This window comes from Trichophyton verrucosum (assembly GCF_000151505.1).
Source record: "Trichophyton verrucosum HKI 0517 chromosome Unknown contig00295_1.f1.exp, whole genome shotgun sequence".
NCBI classification, from domain to species: Eukaryota; Fungi; Ascomycota; class Eurotiomycetes; order Onygenales; family Arthrodermataceae; genus Trichophyton; species Trichophyton verrucosum.
In genome coordinates, this window is record NW_003315454.1 from 117,306 (window position 1) to 137,115 (window position 19,810).

The window sequence follows — 19,810 nt, forward strand, 5'->3', positions numbered from 1 at the left end:
GGCGGGGTTGGGATGAAGGCGTGCGGAGGGAGCAGACCAACTCCAAATATTCAACCAAGCCTAGTGGTTGCTAATAATGCTACTATTGATTCACCTGCAGACGCCTTAACCAAGTGATTGAGCGAAGGGTGACTGATACGTTGATTGGTCGATGGAGACCTCCAGTAAGTGACAGCTGTATTGATATGCTACAAATAATCCATTGACCTGAATGAAGGATTTGGATACTAGTAAGTCAACGCTATCAAGCCTGCGAGGCAAAGACACAGACTAGTATAAATATTCGAGGAATTTTTGATAATTCCTCTCTTAGAGTGCCGACATCGATGGATGGCTTGGCTTTGCCTGCTCTGCGGTCGAGATACCCGCCATCTTCCATGGCCTATACAGATTCAAACGCACTCATAAAGCCCAGGTTTTCGGGGAAATCAACATAGAGGTCCCATGAGTCTGAATATTTTAGCCAGGCGCCATGCCGTCTGATGATTGTCAACTTCGTCTCCCTGTCTTTGAGGCTGGAGTGTCATGCGATTGAGCGCCCTTGTAGTTTTTGGTCGACGCCCTCGGAAAAGGCTACAAATCAGTGGGCGGCACGGAGGGTTGGATTTTATATATGAGTCTCCCAGCATACCGTCATCTAAATCTCCAAGTTTGACGGTAGGGTCTGCTGATCCTAAGCCTGATAGAAATATGTTGTGTGGACATACGCCTATTTGCATGCTTTTAGAATCGGGTTTAGGAAGTTTGGGGGGTTGGCTAAAGACACAAGCCGGCGTGAACACACTTGGTTTCTGGAAAACGAGATGCGCTTTGAGGGCCGATTTCGTAATAATGGCTGGTAGATTAGAGTTAGAGAATAGGTTCCCATACGCGCAGTCACCACATATCCTGTCCATCAATTCGAGACTATGCGCTTGTTCATGGATAGCGGCGAAGAGGACTAATCTTCCACACAGCCCTACTCAATAATATTCACAGCTTGGTGAATAGATCTGCATTCCTGTATTGCTGAGTGCTGGTGCACTCGTAGCGAGCGGTCTAACGCCCGGTCATTTATTGCAACGCTGCTATGCCATTAGAGAATTCAAATACATCAAGGTCTGCCGACTAGAGGATAGTTTGATATACAATTTATTGGCTTCGGCCTTTCCTGATCGCAAAAAGGTGGTATAATGGCAGCTTTGTAAAGTGATGGCTCTTTGAGAATCCCAAGGAGCTTGTAAAATGACTTTTGGCTAGTCAATGTATGGCTAATAAGTTTGCCATATAGCCAAAAATTGCAAAAATTGCACATGCGAGAGACTCTTGTTACTTTTCCAATAAGCCTGTTAACAAGCAGTGATATCTGATGGAGAGATGAGGCTGGAGCGACACAATGGTGGATCATCATTCTGGAAGAGCTGAGCAACAGACATAAACACTGGAAGGCTCAAGGTTTGTGAAGTTTAACATACAACCTTATTATTAAGCTAGAGCTTAAATTGACGACATGGACTATATATAATCCGGAAATGGGTAAGGTTGACCAGGGCCCTATGGAATTATTGGCATTCCGGTACGGAGTAGTTACCTAGGCACTTATCAAGAGAAGTTAGGCGCTTCTTTTAAACCTGCGGTTACCGGGAATGGAGTAGTTGCTTATCATCAATTACAATCCTCTGCACCTAGTTACGACTGATAACCCTTTTCCGCGATTAACCCAGCCATGGGTGCCAGCGTTAGCACACCGGTTCCACCTCCAGAGGCCAAGTCGGCGCCTGACGGCTGTCCAGTTGACCACAAGACTCGAGAGATCTGGCTGGCTCAGAACAAGAACGCCTCACCACACAATATTCCTTCTGAGACCCCTAAAGAACGTCCAGCTAAGCTTCAAAGGGCTCTTTCTACGGACCGCGAAGTCAGTAGTATCCCACGCGCATTACCATCTAGCAAACCAGCTTCCGAACGATCACCTCCTACATCTCCATACGCGCAACAACCAGCGGTAACGGTTGCATCACACGGAATACCCTCAAATGCGGAATCTGAAACGGGCACCGATGGCAAAACCGGGAACTGGATATATCCGTCTGAACGGCAATTCTTTGATGCGTTGATGCGCAAAAATAACACTCCGTCGTCTACCAAAAATGCCACCGAACTCGCTACGTCTGTGGCATCGATAATACCAATACATAACGCCGTGAATGAAAGAGCTTGGGCGGAGATATTAGATTGGGAGTCAAAAGGGCCTCTGTCAGATCCTGGAAGCACAAAATGCGGCGGGCCAAAATTATACTCATTTCGGGGATTAGGTGCCGAGACTCAATATCTGAGCCCTCGTGCAAGATGGAATGGACTATTGGGTTATCAACTTCCTTTTGATCGGCACGATTGGGTTGTTGAGCGATGCGACGGCGCAAGGTTAGAATATGTTATTGACTTCTATCAAGGAAAGTCCGATCGGAAGGGAGATGGGGGGAAGCTGAACTTCTTTCTTGATGTTCGGCCGAAATTAAATTCATGGGAAAGTTTAAGAATGAGAGCTAGCCGGTTCGTGGGCCTATAGCTTGCTGCAGTATTTGCGATAATGATACTAAGGCAACGGCACCTGAGATTGTAATATATGTGTAAGATATGTATATGTACGGAAGGGGAAAAGCAAAAATATCTTAGATGATTCAACTCCTGTCACATCACGGCCAAAGCAAGTGGGGTATTAATATATAGCTGATGAGCTCTAGATCCATAGCAGATCAGGAATGGTGACATATGGAATGTAAAACAAGTGGTAAATATAACGCATGCGCCGTAAACTCCTCAGCAAGCAGTATGGGGAAATGGTACAAATCGGAGACTTGACTAGCCGGTCTACCTTAGTATCGGGTTACTCAACCCAGTACAACGGCCAACACAATGATAACTAGGATGATAGCCATGATAACTAGCAGGCAGCACATCTTGTTTCGAGCATTCTTCTGATGCCTGCTCGCAGTCCGAAGTTCCCGCTCTGCTCCTCGTGTGTCGTCTCTTGTGTTGTATACGTTCTCGCTGATTATGTCGATTTGTCCACCTTGTTCCCGAACAATGTGGCCAACATCTCGGAATAGTTCGTTGAGTTCCCCGACACTCTGTTCAATGTTCCGAATTTCAGCCTCGCGTTCGATAATGAGTGCTTCTTGGAAATCAACATCATCTTGCGAGGCGAGACGAGGCTGTTCCTGGAGTTGCTGTAAACCCTGGTTCTCCTCGCCTTCAGGGACAGTGTGCGCAGTAGACTCCTCTATAGCTGTTCGTGCGGCTGCAGTGGATGCGCGTTGTTTCTCAAGGGCGCGGCGCTGGACAGCTTGAAATTCATCAAGAGTAGATTTGAATTTGGATGAAAGGTTGTCTTGGGTCCACTTTTGAGCGGGCTAGGAAGGCTGTCATATCAGTAAAACAGAGCACAACATCGTAAATATCAAGTGCATTGCCGATTGCGCTTACAGTAACATCCTCCCATGCTTGTATCTTCTTGATCCCTTCTCCGGCCTCCCGGAACCCCTCCCTAGTTTCCTCTAGTAGGTTGTGTACTCGCTCTCTCGCACGGTCTGTATCACGCTTCGTCCCGAGAAGCGATATTTGGTTGGATAACCGGGTGGTATTAGAGGTTAAAGTGAAGATCTTATTAGAAAGAAAGTCTGTCAAGCGTTGAAATTCCGGGTCGTCGTGATACTCAGAGTCCGCTTGGCGCCTGCCTGACGGCTGCGCTTCCAGGGACGATAGTCTATCGAACGACATCCCAGCTATTATGTGAACCTGAAGCGAAGATAAATGGGTAGGAGGAAAAGAAGCCGAGATGTGTGTTATAGAGATGGATGGAAGAGCGAGATGCAGCTTGTTGCTTGTTGGTTGGATGTTCCTTGAGCTGGAGCAGCGAGCGTCATCATAGAGGCATGCGCAGGTGAGACGTGTGTCATGTGACAACTGGTAATTGGCTAGGTTTCCCGCCGCTTAACCTTCCATTCTTGTTCCAGCCTCTATTTACCAATCGCGAGTATAAGCGCTGTCTTTACCGCTAAGCGCCACAACAGGCTATCAAAGGAGACATCGGAGCGTAGCTGGAGCAATGTATAGAAGTACATGCTGGCTACTTGGGGTATTGCCAGTCTTTATTAATAAGTATTGCTACATGTTTTGACAATAACCGCCGTAGACTTAAAACGACCACAGGTGCCATTTACTCTTAGCACTATCGTAACCCCTACCGTTAGCATTGCTGGGGTAATAATGCTGTTAATCAAGCCAATAAGTTGAGTTGCTGCAGTATCTACGGAGTAGTAATAACATGATTAAGCTCGCCAACCACTTGTATCTCTTCGACCTTATTCCTCCTGGAATGCTGGAAGACAGGAAGTAGCTTTGACTTACATAATCAGGTACATTCTGCGCCATATGAGGCTGGCGCCGAGCTAAGTGGCTTTCCTTGTTGACTTTCATTCCGCAAGGAAAAAAAAAAAAAAACAGCGAGGTCGTGATGAAGAGCAAACCACAGAGCTGTTGAGACCGAAGCTCATTACCAATTTGAATTTATTCCTGGACTAAACCGACGGGTACAGAGTACTGCCTACGCTAGTTGCTCTATGTGGATGTTTCAGCTGGCTATATACCATTAGCCATCCAACTCCTCTTGTCTTCCAACATCGAGCTATGCGATAACCACCAAACTATCTCCTGCGAGAAGCTCTCCAACCGCCATGGCAGCGCCCGTCAAGTCAAGGCCGTATAGACGGATATTAACGTCTACACTTCATAGAAGATTTGTACACGCTTCAGCTTTTGTGCTTCTTGCGTGTTATGTGATTTCATTTTTCATCGGGGTTAAGTCATCGTGTAAGTGCCAATTTGGACGCGCACTGCCAGCACTAGAACATCCGCTAACTCCTTCATCTCAAGTATTCTGGTCATGGTTTCCTCTCGGGCCCTGTGGAGTTCGAGCTCTTCTTCTTTTCGTTTCGGGGCTATGTGTGTTTATACTACGGGTCGGGCAGATGCACGTCGGTGCGCGTATCGCAACCTCTCATTTTCACAATCTCAGACTTGCTATCCTCTCTTTAAACTCCATACAAACCGTCGTCTGGTACCTGTTCTCAGCATGGTGGTTTAGCGAAGTCTATAAATGGTCTTCCTCAGCCGATGCTCAATTGAACTGGGTGAATCCCGGAAAGTAAGTGATGCAAACGGATACATTAGCGTTGATTAAGGACTGAATCTAACACTTTGGGAAATCAGGTCATATGAACGATCACACCTGAACGAACGACCGATATATCTTCATTGTTTCTTCATTATGCTGGCTCTGGTCCAGTCATCAATGCATCTCTACTTTGACATGGATGAGGTCCCTGTTCCTGTTGCGAAGCGCAGTCCCTTAACGACCAGCCGGAGAACGCATCGACTGGCTCCTCTCTCTGTGCAGTTTAGCAACATTGCGCCCAATATTCTATTTGAATCGGCCATCATTGGCTCTGCGACTGCAGTTATAGGTCCAATACTCTACATGCTCTTCTTCCGTCGGACCGCCTGGAGCTGGACGCTTTACTTTGCAAAGCTGTTTTGGAACTTTCCTCGATCAGCAGCTGATCCACCCGGTCTACTTCCACCGTCCAATATAATGTTCCAACTGCGGTCTGCGACATCAGGGTCCCTGCTTGTGATGCTATGGCAGATATCGAATTTCTTGTTCTCTGCATTCCTGGGTCAGGCGCCGCTAAAGAAGGGCAATCCACTCACACATGGTGCAGCAGACCCTAATGGAAGCCTTCTTAATGGACTTAAGTCAAAAAAGGAGACAGTGCTAGCCTTTGCCTTTTGGGAGCTTTGCCTTATCAGTCAAGAATTTCCAGACAGACGGAAGGAAATATTCAGAGATATTGATAGAAGCGGAGGCTCAGCGTGGAGTCAGATATTAAAGGCATCAGAGGATATTCTCAACGGAATTACATCTAGAATACAAGAGTATCAAAACCCTCAGCCACAAGCTACAGGCGCTACCGATGGCCCAAAGGAGTCTGGGCCAAAAACACAGGAGATGGTACAAACTCTGCCTCGAATCACACAGCCATCCAAGAACGAGAATATTTTACTTGCATCACCCAAACCTAACACACGGTCGGAAAAATTTGAGGCTGCATTTGGGCCCGTAGCTAAGTCTTACGGACAATCACAGGATTGGACATCTGCAGCAAAGGCCAGAGCTCGTGCAGCTATCACTCACGCCTCCAATGCCCTGTTAAGCCCCGAGCAGAAGCGCACTATATCCAACTCAGCACAGGAATTAAAGCTCCTGACGAGTCCTCCGAGTGCAAGCGGTCCACCTAACCCCATAATACAACAGTTCATGAAGTCCCCAGTTGGATTACCTTTCAGGCAGTCATTCGCGAACCGCCTACGAGGGATTGCACTAGGCTCCCCGCATTCCAAACTTGCACCTATTATTGATGCTACGGAGTCTCTCAAATGCCTGCTTATAGCCAGTTTGGAGGAAGATCAGTTCGGCAAAGTCCAGACTGATGTTCCTTCTGTGGTTAAGCTGTTTACAAAAACGATCATGGCTCTAGAGTCACTGGTTGGTAAGGACGGACTGAAGCCGCACTGGAGCGAAGTTGACTCAGAGAGCTTGGATGGAGTGCAACATTCGCGATCAGTAGAGCAGGTTGAAATTGTGATTAATGCTCTTAAAAATGGGTTATCGGAACTATTGGCGGCGTTCAGCTTATATTTGAACGAGGTTGGTGTTGTAGGACAGGATTTGCAACTAGCAAGAGAAGCGGCGAAGATAACTGATGTATAAATGAGAGCAATGCTAGATGTTATAATACCCTTTATTTAAATCATCGACAGATTTGTGTTCTTTCATAAGAACCCTATTTACTTGTGTCATTTGTAGGCCGTCAGTGGAAGTTGCAACGCATAGTATCAAGTAATACTTATTAAATATTATACTAGTTTTGAAGGAATGTCATTTATTTACTAGCCATTTCTAACCGGAAACAATCAAAAGCAGTTCTCTCAGAGTGGTGTAACAAGGGGACAGCGGCCTATAATTAGGTTTATTTAGGCCGGTAGATGTGATTATATACATGACTGAACATTTAAAGTCATAACCGAATGAAACAAAGCTCATAATACTGCATTTCCAGCAACACGTAATAGCCATCTTACATCATTTGCCCAGCCGCCTTCTTCGTCCGCGGGGATAATCTTCATGGTCGTCGAAAATTTCTCGGTGTCAGAACCGGGGTCATCATTTTTTTCCATTCCTGAGTTAGATGCAGTTTCTAGCTGGTCTGTAGGGTTTAGCTCAGTTATTTCTTGTGTGTTGCTGTCAACATTGAGGTTTGCTCTCTGTCCCGGCCGGTAGGAACCATGAATGACAGGTGGCTGGACTGATTCGTCTTCGGAGCCAAACACGGTCCATTCAACTAACCTATCTATCCATGAACCTAGGCCGAAGCCACGCTCCTGAGTGAGACGGTGCACCTCAATTTCGCTAATCTCTTCGTCTTCAGAATCATCCTCGCTTAAATCGGACTCGTAGTATTCCTGAGATGCAAATGGAAGCGTGCTGTTTTGCCCAGTTTCATTATTGTCGGTATTGCCGTTTTCTGGTAAATGGGTCTGCAAAGCAGCTAATTCTTCCCGGATTGACTCATCTAGAAAATCAGGAACCAGCCCAGGAATGTCCCTTGATCGAGGGGTAACGATACCGGACTGATGAGGATGCACTGTAGGGAAAGATGGTGTCATAGCAAGGTCAACTCGACTGGAGCGTTTGCTTGGTGCATGAGAATGTGACCCCCTCCTTGACTGGGCCAGAGGAGTCGACATTCCCGACCGGCAACCTTGAAAGTCCGATCTCCCACGACTATGGGTTTTCCGTCCATCTTCGTCATGTGAAACGAGACTTGTTGAACTTTCTCGTTTGACTAACCATGACTGGCCCTTTTCTTCACGAGTTGATGACGCCAGCGCCAATCCAGTCCGTAGTATCCATTCTCCATCTTGGTTCCGGGGTGTAGATGTTCCGCTAGATCCCATCATTCCGCTTCGCGGATTGTAGCTCTTAGATCGTTTGTGATGTCGAAGTTGTTGATGATGTAGTGGCCCTGCAACATCGAGTGCATATAAACGTGATTCACTCAAAAGCATTCCTTGAGAGTCTTTCTTCTTTCTCGCAAGGTCCGTCTGGGAGACATTTCGCGATTGAGATAGAACTGACGGTGTTGCAGGTACAGATACACTGGAGAGATATGAGCTGGTCATAGTATGGGGCTGATATGTACTCTGCTCGGTGTCTATTCCCGCCCTATCTCGGTTGACAAAGGAAACGGGGTTTTCATCCTCGGCATCATCGAGAGGGAACCGGGAAGTTAATGGTGCCATGGAAATGTGTTGTAACGATGTGTGGGAGCGGCGGGAGCGAAATCCACACGATTCGGAGCCGGATAATGACTATTTAGAGATTTTGGGTGTTAGATACTCTTATACCCTACAGCAAATAGGTATTACGAACCTCCATCGTGGTAGTTGGAAAAGGGCCGTCTGTATGTAGAGCTCGGCCCAGGGGAATGGAAATACTCAACAACTGCTAGTAGGAACAAGTCTTGCCAAATTGTCAATAACTAAAGAGTCTTTCAAGTAGTTGAGTCCTTATCTAGTCACAGGATAGGTTGAACGAGGTCCTTAGGAACTTTTGATACAGGTTTTGGGCGTGGGGAGAAACCACTAGGCGCTAATCCTAAAACGGATAAGCCCCCATACAGCGCACAGACCATTAAGCTTTATCGATAAGCACCCGACAAGGGAAGAGCACGTGAAGGTACCTCACCCGACTATGTATAAGTTGCGGGTGAAATGAAGAAGATAGCATTGCAACATGAAGGAGGGCTTGATGGATAAAAGATGTAACTAAAGAGACAGCAAACGCTCTGACCCCGAATAATCACATTTCTATTACGCTCTGCCCTTTGAAGTGACACTCTAGCGCAGCACGATCCAAAAGGTGAAGGTTCTAGTACAAAAGGGGTCGAGTAACGCTCAGACAATTCGACCCTTCTGCACTACGAAGGATTGAATAGCCGATATCGCAGCCCAGAGTCTGTTTTCAGCCTCTGGGAACACCAGAGATCGCTTTCCATAGAAAACCTCATCACTGACTTCCTCGGGGTGCCGGGGCAGACAGTGCATGAAACGCCAGCCCTCGTTAGCTCCTCCACGCCTTGCAAGCTCGCTGGTAACCTGGATATTTTCAAACGCCTTCAAGCGCTGTAGTTTCTCTTCTTCTTGTCCCATTGATACCCACGTATCGGTTACAATCACATCTGCCTTCTTGACCGCTTCTTCGGGCGAATAGGTCTGCGTAAGGGAACCGGGAGTTCGGACACCTTCCCCTGCATGTTTGACTAGGTCAACAATATGAGTGGGCATCTCATAGCCTTTGGGAGTGGCAACAGCGACATCCACACCCATTTTAGTTGCTCCAATGGCGAGGTCAAATAGCACGTTGTTTGCGTCTCCAACCCATGCGATCTTCAACCCTTCCAGCCCCAGAGACGACGACGTACTCTGACCTGGAGTCGACTGAGGTGCAAAGGTTTCTTTGATTGTGATGAAGTCGGCTATGGTTTGCAGTGGATGGAAGGTGTCGCACAAAGCATTTATCACCGGAACGGCTGAGTGCTTGGCGAGATTGGCCACGTCGGAGTGTGGACCAACACGGGCAACAATGCATGATACCATGGAGGAGAGAACTACTGAAGTGTCGTAAAGAGACTCATTGACCCCTAATTGGATATCATCTTTTCCGAGAAACATCGGATGACCACCCATCCGTGTCACCGCCGCTTCGGTGGAAACTCTAGTTCGCGTGCTCCGCTTGTGGAAAACCATGGCAACTGTTTGGCCTGATAATGCACCTCTGAGAGACTGCGGGATTGACCCGGATTTGATTGCCTGCTTATGGGACAGGCCATTTCGAACTAGAGCTGTGAACTCAGCTGGGGTAAGGTCTGCTATCGAGAGGAGGTGTCTGGGTGGTAGGGCCGAGGGAGTAGCGTATATTCGAGACTGAAGCTTTGCAACGTTCCCAATGCATCTTCTCCGAAGAATGGAATGCATCTTTATTTGATCTGTATATCTCCGAGTTCAATCTGACGGCCTTGATTGCTCACGTTGAAGTTATGGCTGTGACTGCAGGGGTACTTGAAGTCAATAAATTAGAAAAGTATAGAGGGAAACGTCCGGTCAATCGGACTAAAGAAAGGACAGTCAAAAAGGTAAGCAAAATGTTTTGCCTTGCTCAGCTGTCCTCTCTCAATGTTTGTGCTACTTCAAAAGAGTCATCAAGCTTGAGAGAAAGAAACGCTTCAATATTGGGTTTCATTACGTAATCGAACTAATACTGTGGAGCCCCGGTCACGCGCGCGCTAACGCAAGCGGGAAAACCGCAGGCGGCGCTTCTCGGCCCATTGGTCCTCATCGCTTGTCGTCATCGAGCAGTTGAGAGAGACGACATGCAACCCTGGAGCGTTGAAGGCTATGGAGTGTTTGCTTCGATAAAACATACCTGAGACCGCTCTTAAGTCAGATAACGATGACCAACACTACGGTCAGCCCTCCGCCAGGGGAATGGCAATCTCCACAGCCATCTAGCCGCCGGGAGGCTGTGGTAGACCACGATCACGACCCAGCTCTGTCGGAAACCACACCACTACTTGCACACAGACACGAAGGCCTACAGGAGGACGAAGATGATTCCATAGACTCGATATCTCGGCAGAAGAACCGTGGGCTGCGATGGCCTACGGTGATCGCACTCGTCGTTCTCTGTCTCTCAGTCATTGCCATTCTAATTCTAAGATTTGCCGCGCCATCAATGATGAAACAATATGCCCAAGAAGCCACAGTTTTCAAGCCAACCGGACTCTCCATCACAAATTTTACTCCCTCTGGTATAAAAACGAGGGTGCGTGGTACCGTTGTTTTGGACGCATCTCGTGTGAAGAACCCAACTGTCCGAGACCTTGGCAGATTTGGAACATGGATAGGGCATGAGGTCGAATCTGAAAAATCAGAGGTGGACATATATCTTCCAGAGTATGAAGATGCTCTGCTAGCCACTGTTACTCTCCCTCCGATCAAAATTAATATTCGGAATGGATATCTTAATGAGATCGATTTTATCGCAGAGGTTGCAACGGGTAATCCCGATGGAATCAAAGGGGCCGTCAGTGACTTGATTGAGGGCAATATTGCCCAATTGAGCCTTAAAGGAATGGCGAGAGTCCCGTTGAAATCTGGTCTTTTGTATCTGGGGTCACAATATATAACAGAGACTGTGGTGCTGCGAGGTCTGGTGGCCCTTCCCCCCTAATGCTTTTTGATATTCCCTCGTTCTCATTTTCATGCTTCCTTCAAGGACTCAAGGACATAAAAACCTGCCTGATCAAGTGCTAATACTGCCTTTCAGATTTCTCTGTTCTCCCCGATTTCAATATCACAAACCTGGACATCCATGAGAGTTCGGGCCCTGGAAAATCGAAAGCCGTAGTTGCTGATGTGGCTGTTGCAATTTCTAATCGGTATCCTATCCATTTGCAATTACCACCAGTCGAGTTCGACATATTCGTCCCTAGCTGCACGCCCGATGAAGCCTACATTATGGTGGCAAATGCCACAACCGATTCAGTGAATATTGAGCCAAGAAAACCTATAACCATATCTATACATGGCTTCGCCCCTAAGATTCCGCAAAAGCTTATTAGAAGCTGCCCTGGGACTACAGCATCACCACTTGATTTATTGATAAGTAAATACATTCGTGGGCTCGTTACCACAATTTACGTTCGTGGAGGATCGATGGTCTCCCCAACTGTCCCTCAGTGGTTACAGGAGCTGCTGAATAGTGTTACTGTTCCATTCCCTTTTACCAGCCCAGGATTCTCACGATTAATCAAACGCTTCTCGATGAAGAACGTTCATTTTTATCTCCCTGATCCATTTTCAAGGCCAAATACCCCAGAGTCTATGCCCAAGGTTTCAGCTTTGGTGCAGGCTGTCGTTGGTTTACCAAGCCATCTTAATGTTCCTGTGAATATTTCACGAGTTCGTACTAATGCTGACGTGTTCTATCATGATCACAAACTTGGCATTATCAACATCAAGGAGTGGCAGAATGCAAGAGTTCAGCGAGCTGTGGATGACGCGGATGGAAACCCAATAATGGTAGTAGAGTTCGACATTCAAAAGGCACCCTTGCAGGTTACAGATGAGGATCTCTTATCCGAAGTCTTACAAAAAATGCTCTTCGAACGCCAAGGTATCCCCCTTCGAGTTGATGCCCATGTCGACGCAGAGCTGCAGTCAGCCCTTGGCGAGTTTATCGTCCGAGACATTCCTTCTGGTGGGAATATTATTGTTCAACGTGAGTCTAATTTACTACAATAAGAGGCGCAGGAAAGATTTCTAGTACTAACAGCTCTAAAGCACCATACGGTTCCGGCTTTACTCTCAATGATATAAATCCTCATATGCAGTCTATCAAAATTATTGAAACCACGAAGAACAGTGTACTCTCCCGGATTACTGTGAATTTCACCAATCCAACCAATTATACTGCCCATATGCCCTACTTTGACATTAAGTTGGTTCACAATTCAAGTGATGTTGCGCATATCATCGGGCACAACCTACATATACACCCAGGGCAGAATACAAAAGTCGAGATTGATGCGCTGTGGAACCCCTTGGAATCCGGTGGTGAGGAGGGTGCCACAGCAGGACGGGACCTCGTGTCAAAATGTGTCTCGGGTAACGTCCATCGGATTTGAACCACTTTCTAAATAAAGAAGCTAACCGCTTTCTAGGGAAAAACACAACCGTTGCCCTCAAGACCTATACAAACACTATCCCATCACTTCCTCGACTTGGCGCAGCGTTGTCCAGGTTTGAAATCGAAGTTCCTCTCCCTAGGCTACACCTTCCTGGTCAGGGTGATGGAAATAGCGGACCACTGATCAAAGATGCAACGGTATTATTTTCCCTTCTCCAGAGTTTTAACTCCTGATTCCATACTCTCCGTTGCGGGACTGTTTCCGTCACCGAGCCGGAGTTCGGGTTGTGCTGGTTTAGCATCATTCTTTCCCCCGCTATGCCGAACCGTATACCTTCCTGAATGCCGTTTTTCCTTTTCCTTATTCTTGGATGGAAATCTCTCAGAAAGCAAATGTTTACTTGGCTCTCCTTCCGAGTAGTTACATCTTTTGACATCTACTGCCGACTTTACGATTATGTCGCCGCTCTCATCGAAGACTCTTTATGTCACACACATCAACGCTACATCGCTTTTTAACCACACCTCTCCTGTCGGTACAATTCAATATGACACACCTTTCGCCGTACCGCCAGGGTCATCTCTCTCGCCGAGACTTCCTGTCCACCCTGACCTGACCGGAGCAGGGTACCAAGCATTAAAGGATGCTCTGGGTGGATCCCTACAACTTGATTTATTGGCTGATATCGGAGTAAGACTGGGAGAGTTTAGGCAAACTGTCGATTACACGGGCCGGGGAATAGGTATAAATGTGGGTTGGTAACATGCTGTGGCCCTTTGTTTCTTCCTTTAATGCTTCCTTGCATGCTCTAGTAAGGAAATTTTTAAGGCGTTTTGATGGCTTGGAACACGTTTTTGCTTAGGGTATTCTTTCTCCTTTTGATCTATTTATGTCTGATGAGGTTATTTTGGACTTTTGGTACATTATTTTACGTGCAGAGTGAGCTTAGATGCTAGTCCTGACAGGATGCAAATAGAATTTCGGCTAGGGTCCTTGCGACTCGTGAACGCATACGGCAAGAATATGCCACTCCTATCTTACTGTTGACTCGAGATTCCCTCCATGCATTTCCGCTTAGCTCTCTCATAGTCGGCATCATTCGGATAAGCTGATGGTCTGGCAAGGACGCCCTTCGGCCCGGGGATATTCGCCAAGCATCATCCTTGGCATCAGTCTCAGAAAACAGTACGAACTTGGGAGGATCCCTGGACTCTTGGATGCAACGCATCGAACTTTAACCGTTGCTTTCCACCGACAGCGTTTTATCAGATGACAAGCGCAGGGTTCGATTTGTTCAAGCCACTGAGAGAGAAGTGCTGTCAAGTCCAAGAAATACAAGCAAGATGCACGATGCATGCTGCAGAAAACAAGCATGGCCTGTCATGCACTGCTATATTTACGACACAGCATCGAGGCCACGACATTAGTTATCGAAGTACGAAGTTCATACGGCCGTTTAAATTAGTCTCTGGGTTGGTTGGTGGTTGTTTGAGTGTGATGTTGGCATGTCTCCATTCACCTCCTTTCCACTCTCCGTATTCCATCCTCGAAGGAAAATATGGCTTCAAGATCTGGAGCAAAGGTTTATCGAGTCCACCATATACTATGGTTTAACCAGGTTGTTTTTTTGGAAGGGCCCTGGACACTGCAATGTCCATCCAAACGGTCTTCAGTTCTCCATCCGGTATCCTGCATGTTCAGGGTACAAAAAATAGAACCCTGGATTGCTGAGCATGGTTCGATTTTCGAGCATTGACCGAAATGCAACCGAGCTTTGTGGGGGTTTGTTCATTGTGAATGAGTTACCTCTTTACTCCAGCATAGCTGAAAGCGAGAATGGGGACAACATCTGAGCATGCCCTCCCTTCGTATCTGCAAAAGTGTGGGAATATCAAGAAGCTTGACAACGAGGGACGAGGGAAATGAATGGCAATTTTGGATTAAGTACACCATAATTAACTACCATGATCAGGATCCCGCCAAGAGGAATCTTCATCGATAACTAACGATAATCAGTCCTCGATGAAATCCTTTCTCGTGAGAAAAAGGAACAATCCCATCGTATATCGCATTCTCAACATCACCCAACAACTGGCTATCTACGGAATGACATCCTGCATGTCCACCCCGGTGGATGGGATGATATTGCTTTTCACATCTACATATTTCCCTTCAAGATGCTTGAAGGCTTGCCACTACTTGATGCATCCGCCAACTCACGTTGGGTGGATCGACACAGCGCAGCAGGTTTTGCTTCCGTTCCCTTCAACTCCGTTGAACATGTGCTCCATGCATGGAAAACATATCCCAGATGGAAGAGTCATGATAATCCTTGATGATACACAGAAACAAGGGTAACATCATGGGAAACTTCCTGTTTCTTAAATTTTTCGGAAACGAGATAACTCATGCTCGTTACCTACTCACGCTGAGTGTTTCTAACAAGAAAATTATTCTCAGTTGCCCGATAACTGCGTTTTGGAATACGCATACGAGGTAGCGGTAATTCTCGACAGAAGGCAGTACATTCACCACATTTTGTTACGGTCTTGATTCTATCATGTCGTGGCGAAAAACCTTCCAATTGGAGAAATAGTGGGATGATACCCCTGGAATGTTCATGCATCCCCCTGCTTGAAAGCGTGGGAAATTCTAATTTGGGACCAGAATGCCCTAAAATAGAAACTTGTGTTATTTACGGCTACCTTCCATTGGTCGCATGTTTCGAGATCATGGCCACCAGCTAACTTCCTATCCATCTCATTCAAGAAATTCTGGGCAGCTTCTTGATCGACGTTATCCCAGCAGGCCTTCAACATTCTTGATATGAACAGGCATAACATGGATTGGGATGCTTCGGAGGCTAGATCACAACGAATGCATTGAGATGCCCGTTTATGGAGTACGGCCCGTAGGAATGCGCTAGGAAATTGATTTGTTGAGCAATAGGGTATCCGCTTTCCCATCAATGGAAATGCAACCTCCGTCTCACTCGCTTTTGCTCCCTACCCTGCATTCGAGTATGCAAGCTCAAGTCCGTCGTTTAGGCACCGTCTTCCATTCCCCATCAGGAGTTCAGTCATCCTGCTCGTATGCCCTACAACCCGCCAGAGGGGAGGCCGATTGTGGCCTTCGGGGATGGATATGATATGCCTGTATCCACTTTGGAACCATGGGAGATTGATAGAACATAAATATCATGAAGGCCCACCACCATTTCTCAATTCAAAGAGATCAAAATCACTAAATTCATATCGGATTACCCTTTGGCCCCCTCTCGCGATGAGGCTAAATTATCTTCTTCATATTGGCTTCTTCGCCACATGTACCCTTTCCCTATCCGTTCCTCGTTGGAAAGACACCCTCCCCGGCCCCTCATTTAGTCCCCCGCCAAATGTTGATAGTAACAGCCGCGTTATTGAGTGCAAATACCCTTCAATGAAGGGCTGGGCGGCTGATAATGGCAGCAAAACTGGATGGTTAAAATGGGTTGGTAATGGACCAGCACCTGCTCCAGGAGCATTCAATATTACGACCGATTATGAAAATATATTCCCGGAGGGTGTGACAAGGAAGGTAAATTCACAGTCTATCTCCTTTTACTACCCGTGTATCTTCAACTATGCAATCTAATCTCCTGGCCTGGTAGTATAACTTGGTGGTGGATGAAGGTAGTGTCAATCTTGACGGGGTGACTGCAAATCATGCGATGCTCTTTAATGGCCAGTACCCAGGCCCTTGGATTCGTCAGTATTCCTCTCAATTATTTTAGTCCGGAGCATTTATTAACATTGACTAGAAGCGTGTTGGGGCGACATTGTTGGTTAGTAACCCCAAGAATGATTCTGATCTCCTACAGCCTTACTAACTCATATCAGAAATAACCGTTACCAATAAACTAAAATACAATGGAACTGCCCTCCACTGCCATGGCCTCCGAATGTTCGATAACCTTCTAATGGATGGTGTACCCGGCGTTACACAATGCCCTATTGCACCAGAGGACACTTTCACATACAGGTTTAGAGCTACACAGTACGGTTCAACGTGGTATCACAGCCACTATTCTCTACAGTACTCAGATGGCTTAGTTGGTCCTTTGACTATCCACGGTCCTTCAAGTGCAGAATATGATGCGTCCATTGACCCTCTCCTTTTGGGTGATCATCTTCATAGGAGTGCTTTCCAAGACTACTATAAAGTACAGACCAGGATACCCCCAGAAATGGACAGTCAAATTTTGAATGGAATTGGTATGGGATAATTCTAACTTCAACCTGAAGGTTTGATGCTAATTATAATCATAGGAAACTATAACAACGCTACAGCCCGGAAACCCTATAGCACACTTGTGAAAGCAGTGAGTAACTGTCTTGTTCGAAAACATTTCACCCTCAAAATCTAACATTGATTCTGTAAAGGGCAAAAAGTATCTGATGAGGTTGATTAATACATCCACCGATACCACTTTCGTCTTCTCGATTGATAAGCACAATTTTACTGTCATAGGTGCCGATCTTGTTCCGTTGGAGCCGTATGATACTTCTCACATCCTCATTGGTATTGGTAAGTAACACTGCACTTTGTCTCAGAAGGAATGAAAGGATAGGGGAAAAAAGGCATCTAACACGCTTAGGCCAACGTTATCATGTTATTCTAAACACCTTACCAGACGTGAAAGACGGGGATTCTTTCTGGATTCGCATGGTACCTGCGGGAGATGGATGCAGCAGATTCCGGAAAGATCATGTGCCTGACGAAAGGATGGGGGCGTTGTACTACGGGAAGAAGACCAATATGCTGCCCAAATCTGAAGGCGGTGGATACGATATCAGTTGCCGCGATGAACCATATGAGCGACTGAAACGAATCCAGAAATGGACTGTACCAGATCCATTACTCGCACCAGACTTGATGACAAAGACGCAGAAAATCGGCATTGATATTTGGAACCCCCCCGGCCGTCCTGCTGATGCACCAAAGATTGCGAATTGGGGGGTTGGGCCCCAGCCGATGTGGCTTAACTACTCTAAACCCATTGTGAAGAACATGGACATCGAAGATTGGCCTGAAACTTGGACTGTTTACCCAGCAAACGACTATACACATGAGCAGTGGGTATACCTTGTCGTTACGGGGCAAGAAAAACAAGCAGAGCTTGCGAGAACACAGGCTCCAAATGCTCATCCGGTATGTCAATAATGGAAATCGTTTCATCAAACAGGGCTATCAAGCGCTAACATTATTAAAATAGCTACATTTCCATGGCCATGATTTCGCCCTCCTGCAGCAGTCTTATGAACCATTCAACAGCAAGAATCTGAATCTCAAGCTTGATAACCCACCTCGCCGCGATGTTGTTCTACTTCCCAGCAACGGCTTTGTTGTCATTGCCTTCAAAGCTGACAACCCTGGTTCCTGGCTTATGCACTGCCACATCGCATGGCATGCTTCTGCTGGCCTTGCTCTTCAAATCTTGGAAGATAAGAACGACGTTGTAAAATATCTCAAATCCCACCCTGAAGATGTCAAGGAAATGCGCCGAGTGTGCGACAACTGGGATAAATGGTACGGCAACGCTGATAACCATTATCCCGCCGAATTCTTCCAGGAAGACTCTGGTATATAATCGCTCATTCCCCTTCTTTTCTTTCCTCTATATTCTCTCTTCATTTGATAATATTGTGATTTTCTATATATCCCCTTGGTGTTATATTAATTCTGTAGGCTACCTAGATGACTAGAACACAACCTATCTATTTTTATATTCGATCAATCATCTTATCGGTTTATCTATCTTGTGCTCTTTAAGAGGGAATTTACGGATAAATGACTATATGCATTCAGAGCGCATAAAGGACAAAATAGTTCTGAAGGAAGCAAGCTATTCGCCAGTAAAATACATGAAACATGCTGTAAACTCGTGATGGGCATAAAAAACCGAAATATTCGGGGTGTGCTGTTATCGAATCATTGAATACATCATTGAAGTGAAATAGGAGAAAGGAAATTACAAACCCAATTCCACCAGTTCAGTTATACACATATGTAGCGGGTAGTGGGCCAGTATATTCAAATCGAGCCACATCTGCCTATAGCAAGACTTTGAAGGATCTTCAACACCGGGGACCGTTATGTTGCTGAAAGGGGCAAATAGCTGGTAGTAGTCCTTGCGTAGCCGGGTGTTCGGGCATGCCCACCACCATGTTCCCGGTTGATTTGGCACGAAGACCCAGTCGTATGCGTAATTCAGGTTAGCCATGTATGAGCCTGGCGGCATTGCAGGGTCAGATGGTGATGTATATCGCAGGGCACCGTCAGCGTCGAGATATATACGCTGGCCGCCATCAACTCCAACGCTCTATCCCAGCAATTAGAATGGGGAGATTGAAAAGAGGGCCATTCATTGGGGTAAGGATAGGGGAGGGGGGTTTTAATTATATGGGTATTTACCAAAGAATCCATTTTGCCTCCATTTAGAACTGTCTCTTTTATTTCAGAACAATTCTTATCGGGGCAGGAGGTTGACGGCTCGCCCCCTACCCAGAAGCGCGATTGGGACGCCTGGAGGTATTCTTCTCGAGAGGGATTCTTCTTCATAACTCTCATGGTGACAGCTTTAAAAGGCGCTTCCCAACCTGGGTCCCGCTTTTGTGTAGATTCATTAACTGGTACGGCCGCACTTAAGGCCAGGAAGCAAGGTAGAAGAAGTAATATTGTCTTCATAGTTAATATGCCCGAGGCCGGAGGTCAAGATTCTAACTGCTTACTTGGGTATAAGATTGATTTTTTCGAGGGCTTGATGCTCCATGGAGGCAGTTATGGTGATATATATCCTCATCATCCATGCCATGTTGCAATACTGGATAGACCATGGGCTCCGAATTACTAAAAAATGGAATCAGGGAATGTCCTAGACCGAAGTCGTCATTTCATCTCGTGAGGAGAAGCTGGGGCAT

The 19,810-nt window shown here is 46.5% G+C and overlaps 7 protein-coding genes across 7 annotated transcripts; 4 read left to right on the forward strand and 3 right to left on the reverse strand.

Annotated features, from left to right (window-relative positions):
• Positions 1–2,870: 2,870 nt before the first annotated feature.
• On the reverse strand, positions 2,871–3,759 carry TRV_03552 (uncharacterized protein; the record flags this gene model as incomplete). Its single annotated transcript, XM_003022295.1, has 2 exons — positions 2,871–3,392; positions 3,466–3,759. 2 exons carry the CDS (start codon positions 3,757–3,759, stop codon positions 2,871–2,873), a joined length of 816 nt encoding a protein of 271 aa, XP_003022341.1.
• A 1,250-nt stretch (positions 3,760–5,009) lies between these two features.
• Positions 5,010–6,811, forward strand: TRV_03553 (uncharacterized protein; the record flags this gene model as incomplete). The annotated part of the gene is made up of 2 exons (XM_003022296.1): positions 5,010–5,185; positions 5,251–6,811. The coding sequence occupies 2 exons, from the start codon at positions 5,010–5,012 to the stop codon at positions 6,809–6,811; spliced, it is 1,737 nt and encodes a 578-aa protein (XP_003022342.1).
• A 329-nt stretch (positions 6,812–7,140) lies between these two features.
• On the reverse strand, positions 7,141–8,403 carry TRV_03554 (uncharacterized protein; the record flags this gene model as incomplete). Its single annotated transcript, XM_003022297.1, has 1 exon — positions 7,141–8,403. The coding sequence occupies one exon, from the start codon at positions 8,401–8,403 to the stop codon at positions 7,141–7,143; it is 1,263 nt and encodes a 420-aa protein (XP_003022343.1).
• Positions 8,404–9,057: 654 nt separating this feature from the next.
• Positions 9,058–10,137, reverse strand: TRV_03555 (uncharacterized protein; the record flags this gene model as incomplete). Its single annotated transcript, XM_003022298.1, has 1 exon — positions 9,058–10,137. The coding sequence occupies one exon, from the start codon at positions 10,135–10,137 to the stop codon at positions 9,058–9,060; it is 1,080 nt and encodes a 359-aa protein (XP_003022344.1).
• Positions 10,138–10,612: 475 nt separating this feature from the next.
• TRV_03556 (uncharacterized protein) lies at positions 10,613–13,084 on the forward strand (the record flags this gene model as incomplete). The annotated part of the gene is made up of 4 exons (XM_003022299.1): positions 10,613–11,369; positions 11,489–12,442; positions 12,505–12,777; positions 12,885–13,084. 4 exons carry the CDS (start codon positions 10,613–10,615, stop codon positions 13,082–13,084), a joined length of 2,184 nt encoding a protein of 727 aa, XP_003022345.1.
• Positions 13,085–14,873: 1,789 nt separating this feature from the next.
• TRV_03557 (uncharacterized protein) lies at positions 14,874–15,209 on the forward strand (the record flags this gene model as incomplete). Its single annotated transcript, XM_003022300.1, has 1 exon — positions 14,874–15,209. One exon carries the CDS (start codon positions 14,874–14,876, stop codon positions 15,207–15,209), a length of 336 nt encoding a protein of 111 aa, XP_003022346.1.
• A 2,078-nt stretch (positions 15,210–17,287) lies between these two features.
• Positions 17,288–18,480, forward strand: TRV_03558 (uncharacterized protein; the record flags this gene model as incomplete). The annotated part of the gene is made up of 3 exons (XM_003022301.1): positions 17,288–17,417; positions 17,524–18,041; positions 18,106–18,480. 3 exons carry the CDS (start codon positions 17,288–17,290, stop codon positions 18,478–18,480), a joined length of 1,023 nt encoding a protein of 340 aa, XP_003022347.1.
• Positions 18,481–19,810: the final 1,330 nt, after the last annotated feature.